This window comes from Hemitrygon akajei, chromosome 12 (assembly GCF_048418815.1).
Source record: "Hemitrygon akajei chromosome 12, sHemAka1.3, whole genome shotgun sequence".
NCBI classification, from domain to species: domain Eukaryota; kingdom Metazoa; phylum Chordata; class Chondrichthyes; order Myliobatiformes; family Dasyatidae; genus Hemitrygon; species Hemitrygon akajei.
The window spans coordinates 38729815-38757735 of NC_133135.1; the positions used below are offsets into that span (position 1 = coordinate 38729815).

General features: G+C 37.2%; 2 protein-coding genes across 6 annotated transcripts in view; one reads left to right on the forward strand and one right to left on the reverse strand.

Annotated features, from left to right (window-relative positions):
* Positions 1–2938, forward strand: part of LOC140736905 (ERI1 exoribonuclease 3-like) — a 301362-nt gene extending 298424 nt beyond the window's left edge. For all 4 annotated transcript variants that reach the window (XM_073062921.1, XM_073062922.1, XM_073062924.1 and 1 more), the window contains exon 8: positions 1748–2938. In XM_073062921.1, the coding sequence (XP_072919022.1) occupies positions 1748–1830 (83 nt within the window). In that variant the 3' untranslated portion in view covers positions 1831–2938. The remainder of the gene's footprint in view (positions 1–1747) is intronic.
* An 18417-nt stretch (positions 2939–21355) lies between these two features.
* dmap1 (DNA methyltransferase 1 associated protein 1) overlaps positions 21356–27921 on the reverse strand; it is a 93108-nt gene continuing 86542 nt past the window's right edge. For both annotated transcript variants that reach the window (XM_073062926.1, XM_073062925.1), the window contains one exon: positions 21356–21940. In XM_073062926.1, coding sequence (XP_072919027.1) covers positions 21881–21940 — 60 coding nt within the window. In that variant the 3' untranslated portion in view covers positions 21356–21880. The remainder of the gene's footprint in view (positions 21941–27921) is intronic.

The following is a 27921-nucleotide window of genomic DNA, read 5'->3' on the forward strand; positions in this document are numbered from 1 at the left end:
GTTTTATAACCTGTGTTATGAATCTTAATACACGTAATGCTATTCTACAGTATTAAACCCAATAACTTATTTTGATCGTATCCTGAAGCTCTGTGTAATCAAATCCTTTTTTAATGAGGTTTGAATAGAGTTTTGTTTAAGCAAATTTTCAATGGCAGCTCCTATTTTGTTAATATCATTAATCTGTCCACCCTTTTATGGAAGTTGACAGTGCTCTTTTTTTCTGTCTAGCTCATGCAAAATATATATTTGTATGTATGTTAAATCTATAGATCTAAAGGCAAAGTCCTGAAAAGCTATTACTGAACAATTAATCCCACGAACAAAAGGCAGGTCAATTTGGTGGTGGCATAGGGTAGAGAACAATAAAAGTATTTGATATCTTTAATGTAAGAATTAGGCAGAAGTGGACCTTAATGTACTACATGTCTGTGTATTACATTACTGTAGGGATGGGAGGTAGAATATTGGTACTCACTTTATTCAGAGACATTGGGTGGTCAAGTAATCTATCCCCAATCTGTAAGTGTAGTGCCCTCTTTTTTGAAGACTTCATGATTTAAACAAAAACTGCTGCATGCATTGCTACCTTATCAATAACAGGTTTCACAGGCTACAGCTCTTTCAGTGCATTCTCTTCTCCTCCCCACCCTTCCATTTCCTACACTGAACTGAGGACCCCACTCCTTACCTGAGGTTTATTCAGCTGCAAGCCTCCCATTACACTGCTTGGATCACTGCACTGGAGGTCACCTGTTGATGCAAGGCAGTAAAATTTCTCACTGTCCGTGACAGAAAGTGGAACCAGCAGATAGCATAATGAAGGTCTCCAGCTGAATGAGTAGTTGCACCCATCTGGCTGCTTTCCAGACTGAAAACAGGTAAATGTCACCAGTTAGTACATCAAAGGTGCCAGCCCATGAATGGATTTACGACTTTAGAGGAGATCAATACAAAACAACAGAAATTATTGTCAGGCAAGGAGCTTGAGGCAAAGAGTAAACTGTCTGTTGAACAATAATTCAAGAAAGTAACACTTGTGAATTAGGAAGGATCTAGTTGGAAAAGAAAGGTAACATAATCTTTATTAACATTTCAGTCTTTTCCCCTCCAAATGTGATTCTGGCTTTGGGCAGTGTCCATCTCAAGATAAACCAAGTAGAAGAATCTAATTAAAGGGTAGAGGAAGGCACAGTTCATTTTATTACCTGCCGAGTGTTGATTGATCAATATAAACTCCTTACTTCTTTCCCACCCCTGGTGACACATAGTTCTTTGGGTAAAATTAAAGAAATTAAACTAAATTCTCTTCCCGCCACATCCTCCACCATCATCCCAAAACATTAGCGTCAAGGACACAAGAGATTCTCCAGCTGCTGGAAATCTTGAGCAACACACAAAATGCTGGAGGAACTCAGCAGGTCGGGCAGTATGAAGGGAAGGGAATAAACAATTGACATATTGGACCAAGGCTCTTCACCAGTCCTGCTCTGAATGAGACTCTGCTCCTTCCCATGGCCCAAAGCTGTTTGTCACTCAACAGATGGTTACTGGCTCAGGAAGCAGCAAGTGCCTCTGCTGCCATCTTGCAAGCTGGAGGCAGTGTTGGCAATTATGTAATTAATTCTGATCAAATAATTCACTCAGGATTTCATGGTTCATTTGTTCTGTAATGTTCTGGTCTGTGCTTGTTTTATCTTTACACTGCAAAAACTGAAACTATCAATACTTTTTATTCCTCAAACAGATGACTGCAAGAATATTGCCAACATAATGAAGGAACTAGCACGAAGGGGGTTCACATTCAAGCAAACTGGATCTAACCTCTAAAAAAAAAGAACTTGGCTTGCTGCTTTGGAAATCTCATGAAGATAGTGGGAAAAGTTATTTAATCATATATAGCATGTAACCTGTTGTCAGAAGCAAGGACTAGTTTCATTATACAGGAATGATCCATTACATTAGTATCACACTAAGATATTCATTGCCTCATAAGATGTACAACTGTGCCACTGAATAGCATTACATACCATTTTTATTTGAAAGCTTAGTCTTATCCTTCACCTAACAAACAAGCTTATTTTTCTAAATTGTCAATAATCCTAAAATATCAAAAGGAAAATTATTAGTTTTAATCACATCTCAACCAGTTTTTCTTTAGAATTGTGGTTTATAGGTGTCCAGGCAATAAACAGCTGAAGGGTTTTACCCCATCTTCTGCAGATTTCCTGGATCCTCCCTGGAAGTGGCAGATGAGCCCTGTTTCTGCAGTCCTGTTGGAAACTCACCTATAGAGAGAATGATGCTGGACAGAGGCCATACTTTGCCCTTTCTTTTATCTTTTGTGGCAACATTCATAATTGTGTTCACTATATGAATGGAAAATTCTCCATATTCTCCATTATATACTTGCATTTTTCTTTATATATCATCTAAGAAATCTAAGAGGAATTCACTTTAAAGTAAAATGTTTCAAAATGCCTTTTATTGCTCTCATATTTTTTCAGAATTTCTATTTTGCTTTGTTACATAAATTGCTTTTAAGTAGTAAGAGAGGGAAAATAGAAGTTCTTATTCTTTTGTGGAGGTGAAAGTTGAGAGACCTGCAATGACAGTGCATTTATTACATTAAAATAACAGGAATGTTTGAAAATTGATGAGGAAAATTCATTTCAAGTGAACTTTTTGGAATTTATGAGGCAAAGAAAAGGATCGAATAACATGTCAGCAAACAGTTGAAGCAGTATTTTTTCTCTCTCTTGATTGTTGGTTATCAATAAAGGAATGACATTCTTAGTTCAAACTTAATCTTCAGTCAAATTACTGAATCTAATTAACTCATTTAATTATTCCTTTGCTACAACAGGCATCATGAAACTACATGTTGACCAAATCTTATCATGTAAAATTCTTTTGTAATAAAAGCTGGTCTTAAGTACAGTTATTTCATAGTATACTTTACATACTGTTGTTTAATAGTGTGTCAGGGTACTATCTTATTTTCATGATTTGCTATCAAGTTTGTTCTGTAACAGAGGCAATGAAATTTATAGTATAGGCAAGATGTGCACAACATCTGATCAAAGAAATTTAACTCTTACCTGCCAAACAAACTGAATATTATATTTTATTATCTCCTGGGTGAGAACATTCAGCAATCTAGAAAAAATATATAAATGCCACTCATTCCAAGTATATTCACACATTATTAACCTTAACTATTATTGAACTTTAAGATGTGACTGTAAAGCAAAATGGATTGTACTTCTCATGTTGCAAACACAGAAAAAAAATTAAACATTTCCACACATCAGGGTCCAATGACATTTCTCTGGAACTGTAATTGCGGGATTGTTGTCCAACTGGAAGGAGAAATCAATATTCGTGCCATTAGGTTAGAAGCTACCCAGACGGAATACAAGTTGTTGCTGCTCCACCCTGAGGGTTGCCTCATTGTGGCACATGCTGATGCATGGCCCTAAACATTGGAACGGGAATGGGAATTGGAATTTGGCTACCAGGAAGTTCCACTTTTGGTGGCTGGAGCGGAGGTGCTCAACAAAGTGTCCACAGTTGCAACCTTGGTCTAATGAAATTACTGACCACACTATTATTTCCAGATTGTCAGGAATTTTGATTGATGAAGATCCTTGTAAGAGTCTGACACCCAAAGGATAAGACTAACCCTAGTGAAACAACAACTGTAAAATCTGTGTTTCCCTGAAAATATCACATAAAAGGAATTTGTTTAGAGTATTTTGGTTACATCTTATGGCTGGATTGCAAACCTACCTAGTAGTATGACACAATAATTTAGCCCACGAATTTGCCAAGTGGCTACTCTTAAATAGCTGCTCACTCTTCTTATACAAGTGAGAAAATGCTTGATTTTATAAAGTTCAGTAAGTAACGATATACAAATTATGTTTAAGTTTAGGCAATGAAGTCGACAAACAGTAGATACAGATACTCAACAAATCTTTTCAATATTTCTGTCTTTCTGGACCTTCTAAAACAAGTAACCAAAACATTCATAGATCATAAGGGAACTTCATAAAATATTTAATAATCCCATTGTCAAGTTAAAAATTTTAACCAATTCACTAAAAATTGTGTTTACTTCATCCTTTAATCAACTTATGAATTACCTCATTGATGTATTTACATAATTGTAAATGCTTCTGCCGCTTTTAAAATGATGGATTCATTTAAAGCTGGAAGATCACCACTGTTGCCATTCATCCCAAATCTCTACCCAACTTGGTTATAAAAATAGAATATTTTGTCTAGAACAAAAAATCTTCTAGTCTATTGTCTAAAATGTAGCATTTCAGTGATTTATCAAAATAGCGTTAAATACTGAGGTACAAATAAACTGCTTGAAGTTATGGTGAGGCCTCCTGCATATTGATGCAGCCGTCAATCAACTTTGGATAGCAACACAGCCATACAATAAAGAGAGAAGACTTACTAGAGAGAATGAGGTTGCTGGTTTACATATTGCAAGACCCTGAAATCCATTACATTACTAAAGGTTGATGAAAATTAGCAGCTACTCAATTTTAAATTAAAATACTCATCAATTTGAAAAGCCACATGATTTTTAGTGTAACAAAAGTTCTGGAATGCAATGCTTTGACTTCCTTCAGTGGCAAAGTCCTCAACTCATAGAGAGATACTGTACAGAAACAAGTCCAACCTACTGACTCCATGCTGACCATCAATTGATATAAAATCGAGTTAAGCCAAATTGGATTCAATTGCTTTTCATTCTGGAGTCATATCAAATCAGTCACTAAATTGAATCAGCACTTTTAGTTGTGAATTGTTCTTCCTACCCAAAATGACAAAAAGCAAGCATGAGATGATTTCATTTAAATCACACTCAAGAAAACAAAAAAAAATGACAAAAGTATATGGATAGCTCTGCTCGCAGAAACTAATCATCATCCACCATCCCTGTACTCCATGCAATTCTACTATTACGCCACCTCTTTGCCTTTGATCTCTCTCATCTTAATGCCAGTGCAGCCAATATAACTGCCATTGCCACTCCCACCTCCACCTTAGTAATGACAAATGGCCTCCCCAATCTGTTAACTGGTCAGGATAAACCCCTCTCAGCTGAAGGACCAAACCACTCAATATAAAAATCACAAAAACTGCTGCAACGCCCTGGTTAAGATTTTTACTGCTACGCTGTAGGTATTTCATTTAACAGTTCTGTAAGAGCAGTCTGTTCTGCTTTTAGCATGTCTGGGTTTGAGCTAAAGATAAGGGGCTCTGTTGTTCAACAGGTATGTGTCAGCCAATCAGTATGGTGAAAGCGGGAGTAGGTTCTATGCTGGGTGGAGAGGTTTTTGTGATGGAAACTGTTGTGGGCCAAGGTCTTTTTGGCCGGAGCTGGGAGAACACAAGAGGGAAGGTGGCTGTGAATGCCGTACCTGTTGCACAAGGTGCATGGCTTCAAGGTGGAAGAACCAATATTCCTATGAGAAGGCCTGTTTGCTCGAGGTGGATTTGAATGACATTCGGAAGATCGTGTGTGCTTTTGGACTGGGTTAACCGTAAAGGGCCCTTTTATTTTTTTTCCTTTTCTTTTTCCTACTAACTGTTTGATAAAGCTGACATTTGTAAATATACTTTCTTTATAATTGTATGCAGTATACAATCTGTTATTTCTTACTGATGGCTAATCACACGGGGGCAGTATTTACACAGTATTCTCACAGATCGGGGTTCGGGTGGTCGAGACACTGCAACTTTCCAGTTTTGTTGGGACACAAGTCATACTGACTTTAAGCATACAGAGTTTGAGAAAGGTGGTTTTCTCACCGCTGAGTCCAGTGATTGTTAGTGAGGGGCTAACAAGCCGCATCTCTAGAGGCACTCTGTAAAAAGGGATTTCACTGCAGACGCTGAAGATCTGAAATAAAAGCACCATACTAGAAACATACAGCATGCTTGGTAGCATCTGTGGAAAGAGAAAAAGTTTTAACATTTTAGGTCAGGGTTCCCTTGGCAGAACCTAGCCACATGTTTGCCCGAACTTCCCGATATTCCCCACACCACTTCCACTCAACTTCAGGCCCAGAGCTCAGAGGACATTTTTGTGCACAACATACCTGTCACTCAGTGATCTTCAAATTCCTCAGTACTTGCATTCTCAATATGAATGTTAATATCTGGAGATATCACATCTGTTACAAATGCTAAACCACAATTAAAAACCAAAGTTACTTTAAACACTCAGTAAGGCAGGCAGCAATCTCACAAGCCAACCAAAGCAATACCACATGCATCTTCAATCTCACACATTCAATATTTTGTTTCATTTTCTTTCGAAAAAAGATTTATGGATTTTACTTTTAAAAAATGACAGAATTCCAGATGCAAGCAACTCCACAAAAAAGAACAGTTAAAAGTCTCTTGCTTTATGTGGTCATTATTTAGAATTTTGTATCCCTTCACAGTTGAATCTCACTGTTGAATCACTCCATAAGCTTCTAAACTTAATTGCTAAAACATTTAAGAGTAACTTTTCTACTCAAAGTGCGCATATCATTTTTAGGTAAGTAGCCACAGAAAATACTCAAAGAGGCTTATATTTGGACTCTTGGAAGCACCTGTTTATTTCTTTCACCGTAGGCAGCATCACAAAAGTAAAACAGTTCATGTTACAGGACCGAGAACCTTATTCAAAACATGGAAACAAAGAAAACAAGCAACACACACAAAATGCTGGTGGAATGCAGCAGGCCAGGCAGCATCTATAGGGAGAAGCAATGTCGACATTTCGGGCCGAGACTCTTCATCAGGACTAACAAAGAAAACAAGTTAGTTTTCAGTACTAAAATGGAGAAAATGGAATCTCTCTAATAGGGTGAGATGAAAACATCAAAATGTGAGTAAGACAGAGAATTAAAGTGGCAGGCAACAGGGAGCTCAAGTCGTGCAATAAGAACACAGGTGCCTGACTAGGATCTTTGAAAAATATCAAGCGAGACACAAACAACTGGACTTACTCAAGAGGAATTCAAAGGTGTAAGGTATAGTAGAGTAGGAAAGTAGTAATAAATTGGGGGGGGAAATAATCCAAGGGCAGCAACAAGAGGCAAGGATGACAAATATGAAGAAAGACAAAAGGTGTAAAATGGGACTGACTGGAAAATATCTGTACAACATGAGTTTTCTCCACACTGCTACAAATTAAAGAATTCAGAACCTCAAATAAATGCTGTTTCAAACTAAATAACCATTATTAGTCCTGGAGTTAGAGTTGTAGTGTTTTACATTACAACCTGTCCAATCTGACAAAATTGACTTCCAAAGCTGGTTCTATTTGCCCTATGTCCCTCCAGACTTTTCCTACCCAAGTACCTATCCAAATGTCTTTTAAATGTCATAATTTTACCCGCCTCAATAACTTTCTCTGGCCGCTCTTGTGGAAACAACTGTGTGTAATGTTTGCCTCTCAGATCCCCTTTAAATAATTCCCATCCCACCTTAAAACTACACACTCTAGTTTTAGGCCACCCTACCCTAGCAAAAAAAAAAGGACTGTGACAATCTATCTTATCCAAGCCTCTCATGACCCCTCACCTCCTTCGCTCCAGTCCCAACCCTAACCTATCTAGTCTCTCCTTATAACTCACATGAACAGAACTGCATACAGTATCCCAGGTACAGTCTCACCAACATCTTGTGCAGCTGTAACATGATGTTCCGACTCTTGTGCTCAATGCTCTTATTAGACATCAAAGTCAAAAGTAAATTTATTATCAAAGTACGTACATGTCACCATATATTATCTTGAGGTTTATTTTCTATGCAGGCATTTACAGGAAAATGAAGAAATATAATAGAATGTATGAAAAAACTGTACATAAACAAAGACTGACTAACAAGAGCTAGTAAGGGGCAATATACAAATGAAATTACAAAAGTGCCAGACAATGATCATGTCCAACAAGGGAGAAGCAAACCACCAACCCTTGCCATTCCATGGCAATACTATCATCTAGTCTACTGTCACTGATCAGAAACTCAACTCAACCAGCTACATTAATATTGCGCTTATAAAAGTGGTTAGAATTTTACCACTTTTGACTATTTCTACAAAGAGTTGCCCACTTCCTGTTACACCACAGCTTTTCCATCAACTGAAATCAGGGGTGCAACATAAAACTTTCCACTTGTCTATAGTGAAACTCCAATTAAGGCCATTATACTATATTTGTATTCATTCAGCTGCCTTCTTACTGGTGCAAGTGACCAGATAATAATTTATTTACTGCTATGTGTGTGACAATCATAAAACTACTGATTATGCCATTCAGCATATACTTTATCTTATCTGTTGTCGGATACAATCAGTGTTTTTGTGCTTCCATCATTGCTCATCCCTAATTGGCAAGAATGTTTATGCGTTTTATTACTGTAATCATACCTTACCCACTGTGCAATAAATGATACTAAGTAAACTTTGCAGTATATTCACAAAGCTCATTAGCTTTCTAATTGCTTGTAAATTGTTTATTCAGAGCCACACTTTCTCGGTGTGTTTGGGCAAACTAGACACATGAAAATATTTATTACTAGAAATGCTTCTTGAAATAGAAAAAAAATCTTAACACCAGTGAGTTAAAAGGGGAACAGTATTCCTAATCTACTTCCAGTACTGAAAGAAATTGAACTGGCAAGCAAATTGCAGAATGTTTATAACACATAGAACATTACAGAACAGTACAAGCCTTCAGCCCAGCTACCTAACTCTTCCCTCCTACATAGCCCTCCATTTCTCTACCATCTGTGTAGATATCTAAGAGTTTCCTAAATGCCCCTGATGTATCTGATTCTACCATCACCCATGGCAGGGCATACCATGCAGTCACCATGCTCTGAGTAAAAAACTTACCTCTAACATCCCCCCTATACTTTCCTCCAATCATCTTAAAATTACCCTCATATTAGCCATTTCCATCATAGGAAAAAGTCTCTGGCTATTCACTATGATTTACTATTTATGATTATTTGCAACATTATTTGATTGCCATCAATCCTATCTACATGTTCAAGACTGTATCATTTAAAGTGGTTCAGATGATGAACTGAATTAAAAGCTGATCGTAATAACATTTTTTTAAAATCACAGTAGTAACTGCTGACCTGGCCAAAAGCAGATTTTGTTCAAATACAAGATGTTGACTCCATGAAAGTTCGACTCTGAACAAATTTACAAACATTAAGAAGCTAATGAGCTTTGTGAATATACTGCAAAGTTTACTTAGTATCATTTATGACACACTTGGGTAAGGTAAGATGACAGGTAGGATGGTAATAAAATGCATGAACATTATTTTTTCAGTGTAAAAATAGCACTGCATCATCTGTAATGGTTAATAATAGGGATACCCATGGGATAATAGGCACAATATATAGCTTTTCTGATATTCAGCCTGCTGAAGCAGTTGTTAATTAGTAATCATTGCTTTTTAGTTAAAACCTTATTCATTTCTTCTTAAAGTTGCATTATCATGAATTTAAGTTTACAGCTCCTGCAGAAATGCATCTTCACAACTTGCATATTAAGAGGACAGTTTGTCACTCTGCTCACTTGTAGCTGACTGGTCCAAATTACTCTGCTCAGATACTGTTATTTTCTCCTCTAGGGGCTTGACAGAATAGCATTGAAGAAAAGCTTGGGTCTTGGGCCTTTTCAGTAGAACCAACTGTGTTGTCCGCTAGAATCCAGTCTTGTACTTTTTATTTTCCCATTTTCAGAAATGTGGCGAGACTTGAAGGCAACACCCAGCACAGTCCATGAATTGTGTTGGTCATCAACACAGACAACACATTTCGCACTATGTTTCGATATATATGCGATAACTAAAGCTAATCTCTCAAGACCATCTTAAAATTACCCTCAGAGTGAAATGTTGAAACACCAAGTCAGCTTTCACTGTTAGAAATGTGTTCTTTGCACACATCATTGTGATATACTATTCTTCTTCCTCCAGTGGGCTTTTTGATAGCAAACTAATTGAAATACCCAATGTTAGCTTTTACCAATTTGGCTAATACCAATTGCACTCCAGAGAGCTGACAGCAATGGTGGTATCAACTATTTGAGGAATTTGTATAATATTAAACTTAATTATGTAGAAAAATTACATTTTGGGGAAGACTTAAATCCAGAGTAATTTGGTTTTGGTTAAAATATATTATTCTTCATGTTTGATTTTTACTGAATAGGTAATGCCTTTTCAATTCTTTCATAAATCTAAGCTTTACAGTCAAGACTAGCTCTTATCATTCATCCCCAGTTACCCGAAACCAATCAAAAGCCAAACACACTGCTGTGAATTTTGGAGTCAAATATTGGCCAGACCAGCTAAAAACATTAATGAGCAATATGTCTGCTGGAGAAACTCAGTAGATCAAGCAGCACTTGTAGGGGTAAAAAAACCTGTTAATGTTACAACTTAAAACCCTACATCAGGACTCCTGACACATGCTTCCACTTGAAACTTCAACAGTTCCATTCAACTGCCAAGTGCTGCTCGACTTGCTGAGACCCTCCAATAGACTGTTTATTGCAACAAATTACAGCATCTGCAGTCTCTTGTACCCTCAAGAACAATAGTGAACCTAATGAATTTTCATGGCAGTCCAACACCTTTCCAGATATCAATATTGATACTATATTCCTGATTTCAGGTGCAGATGTATTTCTCACGTGTACATTGAAACACACAGTGAAATGTGTTGTTTGTGCCAACAACCAACACACTCAAGAATGTGTCAGGGCAGCTCGCATTGTCACACATTCTGGCACTAAAATAGCATGCCCATAATATTCAACAGAACAACACAGAAAGCAGCAAAATAGAACATACCGAAGTATCCGTGTTTAAAAATCAGCAGCCATCTGGGTGGATATAAACTCATGTTTCCAGATCATTAGCTTAGGTGCCTCAATTACTATCCCTTTAAAAAAAAACACACAATGTTATCATACACTAATATCAAGTTGTGGTTGGATGACATTATGAAATATGTGTATTAATCTAGCATTAGAAACCTGGTCAATTAAAGCACCTGGGCATTTTTATTCATTTATTTTTATGATAAAAATGACTATAGCAAGGCCTGCATTTAGTACCAATCTATAGTTTAGAACCCTTGAATCGATGGTGAGCCACCTTCTTGAACCACTGCATTCTTTCTGGTAAAGGAATGCCCCCAAAGCTATTGAGTGGGGTTTGTCAAGATCTGGACCCAATGACAAAGTGCAGTTGAGATAGTTCCCGGTCAGGACAGTGAATGACTTGAGATTTGAGAGGAACATGAAGGTGACAGTGTTCCCATGATTTGGTGTCCCTGTTGTGCTTGAATCAGTAAGGGCAGATCAGGAACATGGCGATTAACGCAACACTTTTCAGGGCCAGTGATCACTGCTGTCTTTAAGAAGTTTGTACATTTTCCCTGTGCCGTGTGGATTTCCACTGGGTGCTCCAATATACTCTCACATCCCAAAGATGTCCAGTTAGGGTTAGTGAATTGTGTCATTAGAGTTGGTGCCAGAAGTGTGGCGAGACTTACGGACTGCCGCACTATGTTTCAATACATATGCAATAAATAAAGCTAATCGCTCTTTCATCTCTGAGATCAAAGTTGTGGGTATGTGGACTAAATCAGTTCTTGTACTGTTCTTGTCCTTCTCATGAATACCTTGGGGATTAATTACTTACTTCCGCTCCAGCTTTCTGGATTCTGAGTTGACTGGTGAGGCCAATCTAGGAAGAGCACTCTTCTGGTAGAAATTACTAGGCAAGCAAATAGGAAGTTTGTGGAATAGCCTGCTCCTTGTGTCACAGTGCCTTTGTATATTCTCAATTCACAGCATCAAAGTTCTCCTTTCCAACTCTGAGCAATCATGGACCAGAGACTCCCGGGAAAAAGCAGGGATGTTGCATTTCTTCAAGGAAGCTTTGAATATACCCTTGAAAATTTCCTGTTGATCTGGTAATCACTTCCCACAATAGAATTTGGAATACAGTGTCTGCTCTAGGAGGCTGATGTGCAGCATATGAATGTCTTGATCTTACCTAATGTAGCCCACTGAGTGTAACAAAGACTTAAAAAGTGGAAGTAGAGTCATAGAGTCCAGCAGCACAGAGACAGGCTTTTTGGCCCACCATGTATACATATGCCAACCATCAAATATCCATCCTTAAAATCCCAGTTATTAGGAATTCACCAGAGCTTTCTACTCCTTGGTAATTCAAGTGTTAATCCAGATACTTTTAAATGCTAAACTAAATTCCTCCACTATGTTCTATCTTAGCCAATGTATTCTGGATTCCAGCCAAAATATGAGTGAAAACATTTTCCCTCACATCCCCTCTAATTGTCTTACTTCTCATCTTATACCCATGTCCTTTAGTTTTAGACTTTCCATTGTCACTATCCACCCTATCTATACTGTCAGTATCCCTCACACAAAGGAAAAAAACCCAGATCCTCCTCAGAACTGAAATATTCCATCCAAGAAAATATCCTAGTTAATCTCTTCTGCACCCACTTCAGTGCAGTCTCATTCTTTCCATAGGGTGAGAAACAGAATTGTATACAATACTTCAACTGTGGCCTAACCAAGGTTTTATTTCAATGTAGCTAGATTTCTATGCTCTTATATTGTGGCCAAGCTACGTCAAACAGCATCCCACTTGCCTCCTTCACCACCTATCTACCTTTGCAGCCACCTTTAGGAACAGGAGTCATAGTAATTCCTAGAATGTTGGTATCTGGGTAATAATGCAAACCTGCTTTATAAACAAATAAAGCACACTTTTCAGCAGGCAAAAACATTACATTTATGGCTATGTTGATTGATGCATCCTTTCCCTGTTGACTGATAGCCAGGGAATACTGCACATTTGTTGGTATTTCCATGCTAGCGAGGGAATGTACCTCAGGCATTACTGCTGCTAAGACAGTTGAAACTGCCAACCTGACACTGCTTTCCCTACATTTCAAATTGCCGCAAGTACCTCTGCTCAGCAACAAGTTAATGCAATGCTCCTCAAATGGGAAAGAGTTCTCCTGATAGTCATGTCCTTTTATGTCCCCAGTTTCACACCTTTCAAACTACCTCCATCATAAAATATCATATTAAACTAAATTTAAAAACTAATGTCAGGTGATAAAAACATTTTACAATGTTCTAATAAAAATGATAAATATGATAAAATGCTAGTAAGTGTTAAATGAAAAATAAATCAAATGAATTCATTGACAATTTAACCCTATAGCTGCTCCAAATAAATGTAATAGATATAGCCAAATTCTGCAAAAATAAAAATAACTCCGTATGGAATTTGGGATCTTTGAAAGCCATGCCAGAGAACAATCATTCTAAATGTAAAAGTTCTTAACTTACAGTCCAGTTGGAAAACTGGTGCAGTCTGTTTGATCAATTCTGTAAATTGTGCCAGTTGTAATTCTCATCCAATGGACAGACATCATATATTCTTTATAAAAGGAATGAATAGTGGGGAGTAGCTTCAGAATAAATAAGTATGGAAGGTAACCTTTGCAATTTGCTGCATGGTGGGCTTTCTTGGAATGTATACAGCTACTATGAATGCCCATTCATTGATCTGCTGTTGCCTTTTTCCAATTAGCAGAGAGCATACTGGGCAAAGTTGAAATAATGTGATCAACTTAGTCCTTTAAAAATCTGATGTAATTTCTGTAACTGATAACAGGTAAGTGTGTGTATATCTTCCCCAAGTTTCACATAGCTCTCTTTCCAAGTATTTCTCATGGATAAATGGTGTAATTGAATTTCTTCATGAGAAATATCTGAGACGTGTTTCCTCTCGTCCATTGCATTTTTCAGTTGTCCTACCATGTATTATACATTTGTTTTATGTGATTGTCTTCCCTAAATGCATCACATTTCCCTGGATTTAATTCCATTTGCCACTTGTGTAACTGTCTAACCAGAACACATTTTCCTGCACAGGCAACTACTTTGAAATAAAACATCAACCATGTGACCATTTTAAAAAAGGTTACTTACACCCACCCTGGACCTTCTCTTCTCCTCTTTCCGATCAGGCAGAACATACAAAAGCATGAAAGCATGTAACACAGGACACATGCCTTATTGTCTGCCAGCACTGCACTTGTTCTATAACATTTTATTCTGCATTATCATTTTCTCTTGTAATATCTCAATGCACTGTTCTAATGAAATGATCTGTATGGATGTCGTACAAAACACTGCACCTTGGTATATGTGAGAATAGTAAACAAACTAATTTATCTTAATCATGCCCCCTTCAATCAAGTTGAAATCATGGATGAATCATTTTCACTTGCTCTATTACCTAGGCTAAGTTCATTGCATAATTATTTCAGCTACTGGTTTTATTTCATGATCTCTACCATGTCCAATAAGTTCTATAAGATTTAAGGTCAGAATTTAATTAATGTTATTCAAATGTTATAATAAATAGCATTGTGATTTGTTTTATCATACTTACTAATTTAAGCTACTTCTTAATTGTAATGGAGTAACAGCTTGCAACTACCTGTAATTGAAAAAAGTATGCAACTGCAATTCTAACTTGTCTACATCACATCGTTTTTGTAAGGTACTTGGTTTCACTAACAATCAGAATTGCTCCAGGAAACCTGATTTCATATATGGAACTAATACCTTCTACAAAGGAACAATGAGATTTTAAGTAAATATGAGAAACTAGTATAGTTGCCACTCAAAAAAGTGCTCAAATACATAAAATGTATGTGAAAATAAACAAATGAGTCACTATATGGGGCAACAGTATTCATACAGATTGATAAGGTGTTGCACAATTTCTATACAAAACTATTTGGAATATACTTCCATGAACCCAGTTTGTTGCATGTTCTAATGTAGCATATTTATAACATTTTTAATTTTATTATTTAGAGATACAGCATGGAGCAGGACCTTCTGGCCCACCAAGCCACCAATTTAACACCTAGCCTGATCACAGGGCAATTAACCTACTAAGTGGTATGTCTTTGGATTATGGGAGATGTGTACAAATTTTCTTACAGAAGACACTGGAACGGAACTTCAAACTCCCAATGCCCTGAGCTGTAATAGAATTGTACTAAGTTAACTCCTGGATAAAAGTATTTTTCTCCACAGTGGGGTTCCTCTGAAAAAAAATTATGAGACCAATTCCTCACATGTTAAGTCTCTGTATATTGGACCCAATGATTCAGGATAATCAGTCATAACATTCGTGAAAATGGGTAATTAGTTTTAGTTCCCTGCATTTCATAGTGTTCAGCAGTGGTGAAAATGTATACTGTGGAAAGGTAAAAGGTCCACTTTACCTTTGTTCACAGCTTTGCAGAGTATGACCTTCTAAAGGAAAGTTCATTAATGCAGAATTTCTTGCCTATGCACGTGCAATGACTCACATGCTGCCAAATCCAATTGCCCCACATTGACGACATGTCCAGATCACTGATTTAAAATACTCTGGTTTTTGAATAATTAACTGTAGCAAGAAAAGTGCAATATTAAATTATTATTATGCATTTTCCATCAACTAGTTCTAAGCCACATCAGTCTATTATGCTTGAATTTGTCCAAATGACGAAAGATGTAATTAAGTCAATAGATATTTCCTAATATTTGGTTAGTTCAATGCTGTGACCCCCCCCCCCCCAAAGTATGTATATTCATTTCTAGTGGTCTGAGCATCCTGTTCATGGAAGTGAACTCAAGATATTCAGTAGTGGAAGTTGCTAGAACACCCAGATGAGTCTTCTCTTGTACGTAATGCCAATTCAATGTTAATTGAATGGAATCTATTGACAAATCTATTTTTAAAAATGAGAAAATCTGCAAATGCTGGAAATCCAAGCAACACACAAAATGCTGGAGGAACTCAGCAGGCCAGACAGCATTTTGAGTGTGTTGCCCAAATCTATTTTTACTACTTTTTTTTTAGTTTTAGTAATTCTTAGTTACGTCTGATATAATTGTGTTTTGCATCACTGATATTCTAAAGAATGGGAATACCTCTGGACGTGCTGCAATCTACCAGAATGCTGGAAGTAGCCAAGTTTTATAATTTTGTTCATGGAGTTTTCACTTCCGCTCCTACTGTAGGGTGGCTTGCTGTCACAAAAAGTACCACTTCCTGTATCAGATTTGCAAATATTTTCTCCCGTAAAACCTTCACTATTTGATCCCTTAGCCCCACTTGCACTTCACACCCGGGACCTCAGCTTAGGAGCTTTGCTGATTCCATTGGCAGAACAGGAGGTCAAATGCATCAGCAGAAGTTAGAAACAAACTGACTTGCAAAGAGAACATGACAAGTAATTCACTACAGAGAACCATAATTATGGCAAAGTAAGGACTTGTGTCTGGTTGGAATATTCAAATTCATCCTGAAAAGGCTACTCAACAGAAAACATACAAAAATAAGTGATTTCACCTGAGATACTACTGTAAGAGAAACATTGCACGTCTATTTAAAAATCTAGTTCATGACAGAAAGGCCAGTCTGGTTGTCCTCATCTGCCATACTAAAGGATGCCTTAATTACTCTGTCCTCTGAGAGCTCCAGTGCCAGCCTCTTCCGTATCACGGCCACCGGAATTTGGACCTCCAACTTTGGTAGACACAACCCTCCGTCCCTCATTCTGGAATACAATATTCTGTCAGTTGTGTCGTTCGGCAGATGGAGTATCTCTTTCACCGTCGTCCGGGCAGCCGGTCCAGCTCTCTCAGGGAGTTCTGGGATGCTTCTTTCAGGGTCAGATGGTAGTAGATTCTTGGAATCATAAACGTTCTCATGAGCTCCATCTTTTGTAGCGGCTTTAGCTTTGCTGCTTTCAGCCCCTGGAACCACGAATCCAGATTTTCTTTCCAACCACCGTCTCCGACTCCGCACCATGGATCGATCTTCGCCCCGAGGTACCTTTCGATCTCACCAGGTGGGATGAACTGGATTATGACGCAAATGTAAGATTTTTCATAAAAGATTGAGATCATAAAATATTTAAGATCACCTTTCTAAAAGCAGAAACTAATTGAAAAATACAAAAAAAATGCAGTTGCTGGAAACCAGAAAGCAGAAAATGCTGGAAATTCTTAACATGTCAGGAGCATCAGTGGTGAAAGAAATAGCATTAGAGATTCAATTTGATGACTTTTCATCAGAACCTGGCAAGTATTCAAAGTTTAACGTAACATAGAAACACATATATAGGCCTATACATGTATAGAAGTTCTTGTTTTGATAACTGGGGTAATTCAAATCAATATTCTGCTCAAGAAAACATATGGCTAAAATCTAATCCACATTTTATTACAAGCCACTATTGATACAATTCAATACTGCAATTCAATTTCAGTCCAAGTGCTGCTCCTTCTTTTGCTTGCACTGACCAGAAATTAGGACTATAATATAAAGAAAATACAACAGAACCATCAGTTCATAGACACTTGTAGAAGAAAATATTCTCAGTAAGAACATTTTAAACTTGTATCAAAAGACTTTAAAAACTTTAGGCATCATTATAAAATTAAAACACTATAATCAAACGACTGGTTCACAATTGCAGATCTGACTATAAAATCCAAACCCTTGTGCTATAATGCCTTCTAGTGGTAAGACTTGGAAGGTTTCTTCTGTCAACACATTGTTAAGATAAAGGAATTCTGAACATAAGTACTCAGAATTAATTTTATTATCTGACATATGTCCTGTTTTTTCAGTAGTATAGTAGTACAAGACAAAAGAACTACAAGTTATAATTGGAAATGTATTAAAAAAGAGAGCAAAATGGTCAGGTAGGGTTCATGGATTCACGGGCCTTTCGGAATCTGATGATGGAGGGGAAGAAGCTGTTCGTAAAACATTAGTGTACTTATTCATGCTCCTGTACCTCCTCAGTGATAGTGGTAATGAGAAAAGGGCAAGTCCTGAATGGTAAGGGTCACTAATGATAGATGCCACCTTCTTGAAGCACCGCCTTTTGATGATGTCCTTGATGGCGGGGAGGCTTATGCTGGTCGAGTCTACAACCCTGATGCTGTTTTTTCAATCTTCTGCATTGGAACCTCTGCACCAGGTAGTTACAAATTAGGAAAATTAAATGTCAATTTATTTTTAAAGGCAAAAACAAATCTGTCAAGCAAATCATTACAATACACTTTTAAAAAACTCCAAGTAGCAGCACAGTATTCTGTTTACTCAGCTTATAGAAATCAGTGTCAGCGTCATTCCAACACTGGTTCCAGTGACACTCTGCACCAATGAATTCACCCCTACCTTCCCAACCTCCACAAGTGTTCCCCCAGGTTTGATCCAACTAATTTGATAAAAATTGAAGTGCCAAAGATGGTTGTCATTAATGTGATGATGACACAATAAAAGTTTGAACACAGATAGTAGCTATAAATAGGTTTAAATTAAAATAATAAAAAAGAGCAGAAACACATTATTGATGCAGAAACAGAAATAAAGTAGATAAATTTTCTTCAATACTGCTGGTTTATTTATTTAGCAAAAATAACATGCATTGTATTTTAGTTACAGAGATAAGATCATCAATAAGATGCAAACCACACTTTTAACACAACTGTTGTTGTCCCCGTATCATCAACCCTTCACTATTTCTTTTCCTGCCCCTTTGCTGCATCAGATCCATTATTTAACAGTTCAATTTCTTCTGTGTTATGTACTTAAAGTGTGCTTAATTCCTAATTAGATTCCAAGGCAATATAACAGAACAATTATTGGCAAGTAAAACAACATACAAATTTCATAAAAACAGAAATGCTATTCGCAGATAATGATTGGAGCAGCTCCACAGTTGCTAACTTTTAATCAAGGCCTCCAGCTTTGCACATGAACGTGAGCAGCTGCAGCATCTGGATCTTAACACTGTCTACAAAGATTGCCAGAAGCAAAGGTTAACACATTTTTTTCTACCTGTGCAACTCCTGCCCAGGCTCTGCTGTTATGCCTGGAACCATTTTCACAATATATATGAATTTTAAAGAATACACAGTTAACCAATATTTGCTGAATTAGAATTTTGGGTCATAACTCAGTACAGTATTTCTTTCATGTTCCTCAGAACTATCCCAGTCAGCTTCTAAAGAACAGTCCTGATGCAAAGGTTTGTAATTATGCTATTATTTAAAACAAATTGCCTGAGGATTGTTCCCACTAAATCAAAGGACACCATTTTATCTCACATTACATACAAAATATTAATGTCTACAAATTTATCTTGATTGAACATTTGAATTGGCATTGTTATTTTAAAGAATAGGAATAATATATTTAGACCTCAATGTCACAATAGTATTCCTATTACATAGAATGTATTACTTGGTAAAGCAAAGACCACAAATAGTGTAATAGAAAATATATTATTTTGGAGGTCTGTTTTAGATTGGTCAAGAGAGACATGTAAAACAGAGGAAATGATCCGGCATCTGCATTTAACGATTGTGAAATATGGATATATGTGGATGGGGTTAGGATGAACCTCTACAGGGTATGGTAAGCAATACACAATGGAAGATGGGATGGGATGGGTCAAAAGAGTTTGGGAATATCCAGCTCTCTTTTATGGCTGACTTTGATGCCAGACCAAGAGTACAGCACACCAAAACAAAGTGAGAAAAACAGAACATTTCCATGTACTCTGTGGGGATACAGTACACTATAGTAGAATAATAAATATCTACACCATGTCTGTATTTTAAGTTACCCAGTTTCCACTTAATGCCTCATCTCCTTCATTCTATTTACATTGTATTTGTCAATGCATTTAAAAAAATATCCTCTACATCCCAACAACTGCTTCATATTTATATTTCTTATTTTATTTAATTGGGTTCTTTTGGGTTTTACACTTTGTGGCTACCTGTAAGCAAACAAATCTCAACATTGTATAATTTATACATTTTCTGATAATAAATGTACTTTGAATCGTGAATCTTGAATATTCACCCATACGGTAAGATGGTGTCAACAACCAACGGCGACGTCCTGCAGACAGTTCTTGAAACTACCTCTTTTAAATGTATTTCTATTACTAATCTGTGTGTGATTGGAGGCTGTAATTTACATTTTGATAATGTGTTTTTGGGCCAGCTGAATGGTCTGGTACTTTTGCAGTCTCCAAGAGAATTCAGCATGGTTGAGATTAAGGTTGGTAATGGAGCACACAGCCTAATGTTGGAGCATGAACCCATGATTGGCTCCAATTCTCAACCAACTCTCTGATTAAAGCATCGAGCAAGATTGAAATTAATGAGAAGAGTGGAAGGCAAGCGTGTTCAGCGTCGTCTGCCTGTATCTGACTAGTCTCCCTCTCCCTCACTGCTGCCAGAGGAAGGTTTTAGAGTCTTGAACAAGTTTGATCGGCGGTTTATGGATTGGACTCATTTTTAGAGGACTTTATGATATATGTGTTTCTGGTTTCTAGTTGCTCTTTTCCTTATTGTTATTTTGCACAATTTTGATCAGGGTGGACTAGCTCTGCAGCCTGCAGTCAACGAATAACACAGCACTAAATTGAACTTTCCTAAATGGTTTCAAGAACTCTGTAGTTTGATGTTTAGTATTCTGTGTATTACTTGCTCATTTTTTGCCATTTGTGAGACTTTTTTTGTATGTTGGGTGTTTGCTGTTTTCTTTATACAGGTTCCATGGTGTTTCTTTGTTCCGTGGCTGTGTGCAGGAAGATGAATCTCCAGGTGTATAGCGCATACATACTTCGATAATAAATGTACTTTGAATCTCACTATTCCTTTTCTTGAAAGAGGCAAAAATATACAGTGCTCTTATTAACATGGTGTTAATTTCCCAAGAATTCACTAGAGGAGGCACTTGACAAAGGGAAAAGAAAATATAGGCACAACAGGCTAGGACCTGAGAGAGAAAGACCCAGAAACCAATGAAACTGAAAATAAAGGGACTGCTATTGTTATAGGCACTAAAAGTGTGGGATAAAGTCTAAGTGATAGAATAACTCACAAGCCCCATTAATAGAGAAAAAACAAAAATGTTTTAACTTACTTAAATAGGTTTAGAGTTCTGAAACAGGTTACTGCATTGCTGTCTGAAAACAAAACTGAAAGATGAAATCAATAGGAAAACAATGACATTGCAGTATTGTGATCCAAGTCTCTCATCTTCACAGAAGTTTCAAATTAGATGTACATTCATCTGTAATGTTATTACCCCTATTCACAAGCCTGACAGGAATTTCTACCACCAACTTCAAATCATCATATGATCCACAAATATATTTTTTAAAAATCCTTTATTCTACATTGATATCTCTGCACTACAACAGCTGTTTACAAAGTAATTTGAACAATTCCTAGGAACTCGATTCTGTATATACTTGTAGCAGTTTCTTTCTTTGAGGATAATTCGTAACAAAGCTCTGGTTATGTGAGTGTTCTTCACTCAAAGATATTTTCATTGCTCAATACAAAAAGAACAAAACCTTCTAGAGAGGAAACATTTATAATAAATATCCAAAGGACTGCAATCCAGTTCAGGGAAAAAATAAAAGTGTGCTGTCAATTAAGTTCTAGGTCAGCTGGGGTATTTGATGGAACTTCTACCAAACACAGGTTGGAAGGTTTTTTTCCTGTTGTCGTGATCTCAGTATTCATTGGTTTCCAACACTGTTTGATAATTTTATCACTGGAGTTCACAGCTCCCAATTTTCCTGGGGTTTTGATGGCCTTTCTGCATAACTGTTACGCAGTAAATGGTTCACTTAACCACATTTCACCCTTTTTCTAGACTATAAGATTAGTTCAGGGCTTCTTCAATTTCTTTACGGAAGAACAGCTTGAAGCAGATTCTCTTCGCTTCCTCTGTGAAAACAAGAATGAGGATGCATGAAACATTTTTGCATGATTAGGGATATCAACATTATGAAATAACTGAAAGCTTGAGTAGTGAGTAAAATAACAATTAAATTACTGATTCCCAAAAAATATAAAGGTCTTCTTCCAAAGCTGAAAAAGATTATGCACTAACTGGATTGCCAGTGTGAATCAAACAATAAAGGTGAAAAATGACTTGTCTCAATTGATAATTGAAGGAAATCTCAATGCACCTGTCAATTCATCTGGGATGCCTGATAGTTAATATGAGCTTGTTTGAGTTTCATCTAAAGCATTACATTCACTGACATCTTAAACAGTCACAAAGATCACAGAAGTCTGTATCAATTAATATTTTTTTCTCTAGGAAGTTTTGATTTCATGACCTTTACCTACTCGGAAATACTAGTAACTAACTAGAGCACATACTGCATGATTATTTTGGAAGCGACAGGGTACCAATAGAGCGTCTCATCTCTGAGGCTTTCAAAGTGACTTTCACAGACAGTGGAACAAAACTAATACAAACCTAAGGTGTTAACAACCCTACTAGCCAAAGTGCCCAGTGAAGATAGGAGGTAGAGAATCTATTCAAACTGGAGCAATGGGGTGCTGCTTAAAGGAAAACAAATGTAATGGGAGATAGAAATGTGTTGGGAATAGATGACCCTATTGATAAATGTAGCTTGCAAAATAATAACATCATTCAAATATAGATGGTTCCCATAACTGCAAAATCAATGAACAATAACAATCAAATGCTACCAGAACAAAATTATCTTCCATAGTGCTGTCTCACATAAACAATAAGCTATATATAAAATCAGTAAATGCTGGAAATACTTAGCGTGTCAGGCAACATTTGAGAAGGAAAAACAGAATCAAGATTTCAAGTCACTACCCTACCACCAGACTATAAAGAGATTCAACTTACAAGTTCCAAGCAAAATGAAGCAGAGGAAGAGTGAGGGTGGGAAAGGAAGAAAGCTTCCTGATGGTGTAAGACTGCAGAAAATTCAATGGAGAAAAGGATAATAATGCAAGGAGGAACAGAGAAGCAGCTAAAAATGGCCTGTGGACGGAAACTATTGAACGGACACCACGTCAAATCTGTATCACTAAAAGATGCAGTTCACAAGTTTACACCAAGATTCAACAGAACATTTTTAAAGGAAGGATAGGGGCAGAGAAATCAGAGTGGGATATGGGTTGAAAATTAAAGCAATAGGCAAATTGAATGTCAGGGTAAGGCCTGTGGACAGAACAGAAAAGTTTTACAAAGTTATAACATGAGATTCTGTAGATGCTGGAAATCTAAGTAACATATACGAAATGTTGGAGAAACTCAGCAAGTCAAGCGACATTTATGGTGAAGAATGGACAATCAACGATTCAGGCTGAGTCCCTTCATCAGGACTGGAAAGGAAGGGGCCAAAAGCCAGAAGGTGGGAGAGGGGAGATGTAGTATTATGTGCTGTACAAAGTTACCTGCATTTAATATCTAATGCGCACTTGCAGAGGATATTAAGTGAAAGATTACAACCAGAAACAGAGATAAAGAAATCAAGGAAGTGGAGGGGGTAAAATGACAATGGCAAACGGGAAGCAAAGCTGACAAAATTTAAGGATGTAAGGAATGAAGGAGGAGATGAACATATCACAGAGAAAGAAGCCCTACCTACAATGTTGTGCTGAATCAATTAAATTAGTAATCAAATTGACAACTAATCTAATACCTCTGCCTTCACAATGTCCATATCCTTCCATTTTCCTCAGATTCCTGTGCCTATCCACACGCCTCTTAAAAATCCCTAATATGTCTGCCTCTATCACCACCCCAGGCAGCACTTTCCCCTCACATCTCCTTTGAAATTACTTCTCACCTTAGATGCATGCCCTTTGGTATTAGACATTTCAATCCTGGGAAAAAGATACTGTCTGTCTACTCTATTTATGCCTCTGCCACTCCAGAGAAAACAACGCAAGTTTGTCCAACCTCTCGTTATAGCACATGCCATTTCATCCATGTAACATCCTAGAAAATCTCTTCAGCATCCACCCACCCCCCAATGCCTCAACATCCTTCCCATAATGGGGTGACCAAAACTGTATGCAATACTCCAGACATCCACCTTGAAACTCTTTGAAAGACCCATCAAATCCTCCTCCTTTTACTTCAAAATGCCCTAGAATATTAAAATGTTCGGCACTGATCTCTCTATCTTCTACATCCTACTCCTTGGTAAATAGTGATGCAAAATACCCATTAAGGAGCTCACCCATATCCTCCGCATCCAAGCAAATGTTCCCCCTTTTATCCTGCCTTCTTCCTGGCTATCCTCTTGTTCTTGATGTGTGTATAGAATGCCTTAGGATTCTCTTTAATCCTACTTGTCAAGGAGTTTTCCTGGACCCTCCTGGTTTTCCTAATTCCCTTCTTGAAGTCTTTTCTGGCTTCCTTTTAATCCTCAAGGGCTCTTTTTGATTCTAGCTGATCAATATTGTAATTACCTCACTTCCCACCACTTTTTACCACCCTTTCTATCTTTTCTAGAACATTGAAACCCTGGACATTAAGCACCCATTCCTATCCCCTCTCTCAAGCAAATCTCTGTGATGGCAATAACATCACAACAACAACATCATGGTACTAATAAAGGACATAAGAAAAAAGGAACAGAGAGATAAAAAACTATTTTCTATCCTTTCCAGAACATCCCAAGAAATGTTTACAGCCACCAAGGTACCTTTGAAGAGCAAGTACTCTTGTTATGTAGGAAATGGAGCAGTGAAATTCATAAGATCTCAATAAAAGCAATAGTAATGATCAAATATTATTTATTAGCAATGCTGCTTAAGTGATAAATATTGGCCAAGACAACAGGCACAACTCACACATTCTTCTTCAAAATAGTCAAATAGGATCTTCTGCATCCAAATGAAATGGCAGATTACAACTCTGATTAAAATGATAATCCAAAGAACAGAACTCCAACAATGCAGTATCAGGAGACAGTAAAAATACTTTTGTTAGAATATTGTTTAGACTCCACCTTCAATACTATAATTCTAAACAAACTTATCTCCAAACTGCTAAACATTAGACTCACAAACTCTCTCTGCAAGTGGATTCTTGACTTCCTGACCAACAGACCACAAGGACAGGCAGCAACATCTCCACTACGATTATTCTCAACACTAGTGTCCTACAAGGCTGTGTCCTCAGCCCCCTACTCTACCTTCTCCTCATTGACGATCAACACTGGAGCACCTCAGAGGTGTGTGCTCAGCCCACTGCTCTACTCCTTCCAATACTAATGACTGTGTGGCTAGGTATAGCTCAAATGCCATCTATAAATTTGCTGATGACTCAATCATTGTTGGTAGAATCTCAGATGGAGATGAGGGGGCATAGAGGAGCAAGATATATCGGTCAGTTGTGTAGTGCCACAGAACAACCTTACACTCAACGTCAGCAAGATGAAAAAGATGACTGTGGACTTCAGGAAGGATGAGACAAGAGAACACGAACCAATCCTCATAGAGGGATCAGAAGTGGGAGAGTGACCAATTTTAAGTTTCTGTGTTGAGAGAGTTTGAAGTTCCTAGGATTGAACATCACCAATAGGCTGTCCTGATCCAGCCACATTGACATCACTGTCAAAAAAGCTCATTGACACTTCTACTTCCTTACGAAATTACAAAAAAAAAGTTGGCAAGTTCCCTTTGATCCTTACTAATTATTATCCATGCACCCTAGAAAGCATGGAGAGTTCAGTAATGCAACTCCTCTGCCCAACACCACATAAATTGCAGTTATGGACACAGCTCAACACATCACAGAAACCAGCCTCCCCTCATTAGCCTTTATCTCCACTTCTCGTTGTCTCAGTAAAGCAGTCAGCAGAATCAAAGATCTTCCCACTCTGGGCATTTTCTTCCCATCCGGTTCTCCCATCAGGCAGAGGATACAAAACCTTGAAAATGCAAGCAGGCTTAAGGACAGCTTCTACCCTGCTGTTATAACACTACTGAATGTTATTCTAGTCAGATAAGATGGACTCTTGACCTCCCAGTTCTACCTTGTTGTGATCTTACACCTTAGGACATACTTGCACTCCATTTTCTCAGAACTATACACTTTATTCTGCATTCTACTATTGTTTTTCCTTGTACTATCTCAATGCATTGTTGTAATAAATTGATCTGCATGGGTAGTATGCAAGACAAGCTTTTCTCTGTGCTTCAGTACATGTGACAATATTAAACCAATTTACCAAATGCAGCCTGACCAACATCTTGTAGAACTGCAACATAACATCCTAACTTTCATACTTAATGTTCTGACTGATAAAGCCAGCATGCCAAAACCCTTCTCAACCACCTTGTCTACCTGTGACAATACTTTCATAGAAATATGTATTTGTACTTTCACAAAGGCTCTACCATCAGTGCAAAAGTCCTACCTTCATTTGCCTTCCCAAAATGCAATACCTTGCAATTATCCAACCTGAAATATTTTGCTTAATAAAATTGATAAACAGAAATTACTAGATAACTGCTATTATAAATATATGTTTTGTAATTGCAAATCTGGGATCATTTAACTAGTGTGAATCAGCAAAGCTTATATAAATCTACCATTAAGGAATTAGGAAAGATTAGGAAACATTAGTATACAAATTCCATTCATTCCTCATCATACTAATTCAGATTCCAACACCTTACAAAAAACTATCTAATCTGTTAATAGGACTGAGTTTAGCACAATTCATTAAGGTTTAATTTCAAGGAAAAAATTTGTACTTTTCAGCCAGGAACCGTTTTCCAAGATTTAGGAAAAAGGAAAAAAATAATTTAATCTAACTATTGCACAGATGTAATCATTGTCTTACATGTAGTCATGGTAAGGTTATAAATATTCCTTAACTAGTTCCTTAGGTCACCATATTGAATTTCCAAAGTATATTTTAATCAAACTCTTTAAAAGATTTTCAGCATTAAAATTTTTGATTATGTTAATTTTGGTTACCTACTCCTTTGTTACTCCTGGAAAGACATTGTCACTGGTGAGGAGAGCAAGGGAAGTCCTAAAAAGCATCTCTATAGAAAATATCCCCAACCCACCTTATTACTTACCTCTATATCGAACAAAATCTGTGTTCACTTTCCTCTGTCATGCCCAATTAGAAATTTCAGTGTCACTGCAGTTTATATTAAACAGGGTTATGGATGAGCTTAAGTTTACAGATTGTGAACGGTTAGACTGGACAGCCTTGAAAACTATCAATGACAGATGGAGCATCAATAATGGGCAGGATACATGTCAAGAGCTCACCCAGGTTAAACGAGATATTGTTGTGACAATCAAAATGGTTCAGTATCAGAAAGTAAAGGAATCAATGATTAGAAAATGGAAAATATAGCAGAAATGAAGATAATAGTTATGTTCTTCCCAATACCTAATTGGAGGAGTTTTCTGCTTATCAAGAAGAGGGTGTCCATCAAATACTGACTCATGTGAAATAGAGGGACCAATTGTGAAGACAGTTGGATACCAGCTGCATACATATTCATACTCAGAATGTTTTCGGATAATACTGCTAGAGTTTGAAAAAAATTGATTGTAGCAAAGGAAGAGAAGTAAAGACATGGCAGGCAATTCTCTTCAGACTACTGTGAAGAATGTTGAGAGACAATTAACTATGATCACAGTCAAGCAAGATACTATGTGTGACTTTGTTAAAGGTTGTTCAGAGCTGTGGAGGGAACACGAATGACGAGTAACTGAGACATTGAGTTGGGGTAAAGATGTAAATGAATTGAAGGTAGTTATTAGGAAGAGAAATAAAAATTGGAAGAATGAACCATGCTTTTGTCTTTGCAAAGTTCTAAGTAAATTTATTATCAAAGTACATATATGTCATCATATACTACACTGAGACACATTTTCTTGCAGACATTCATAG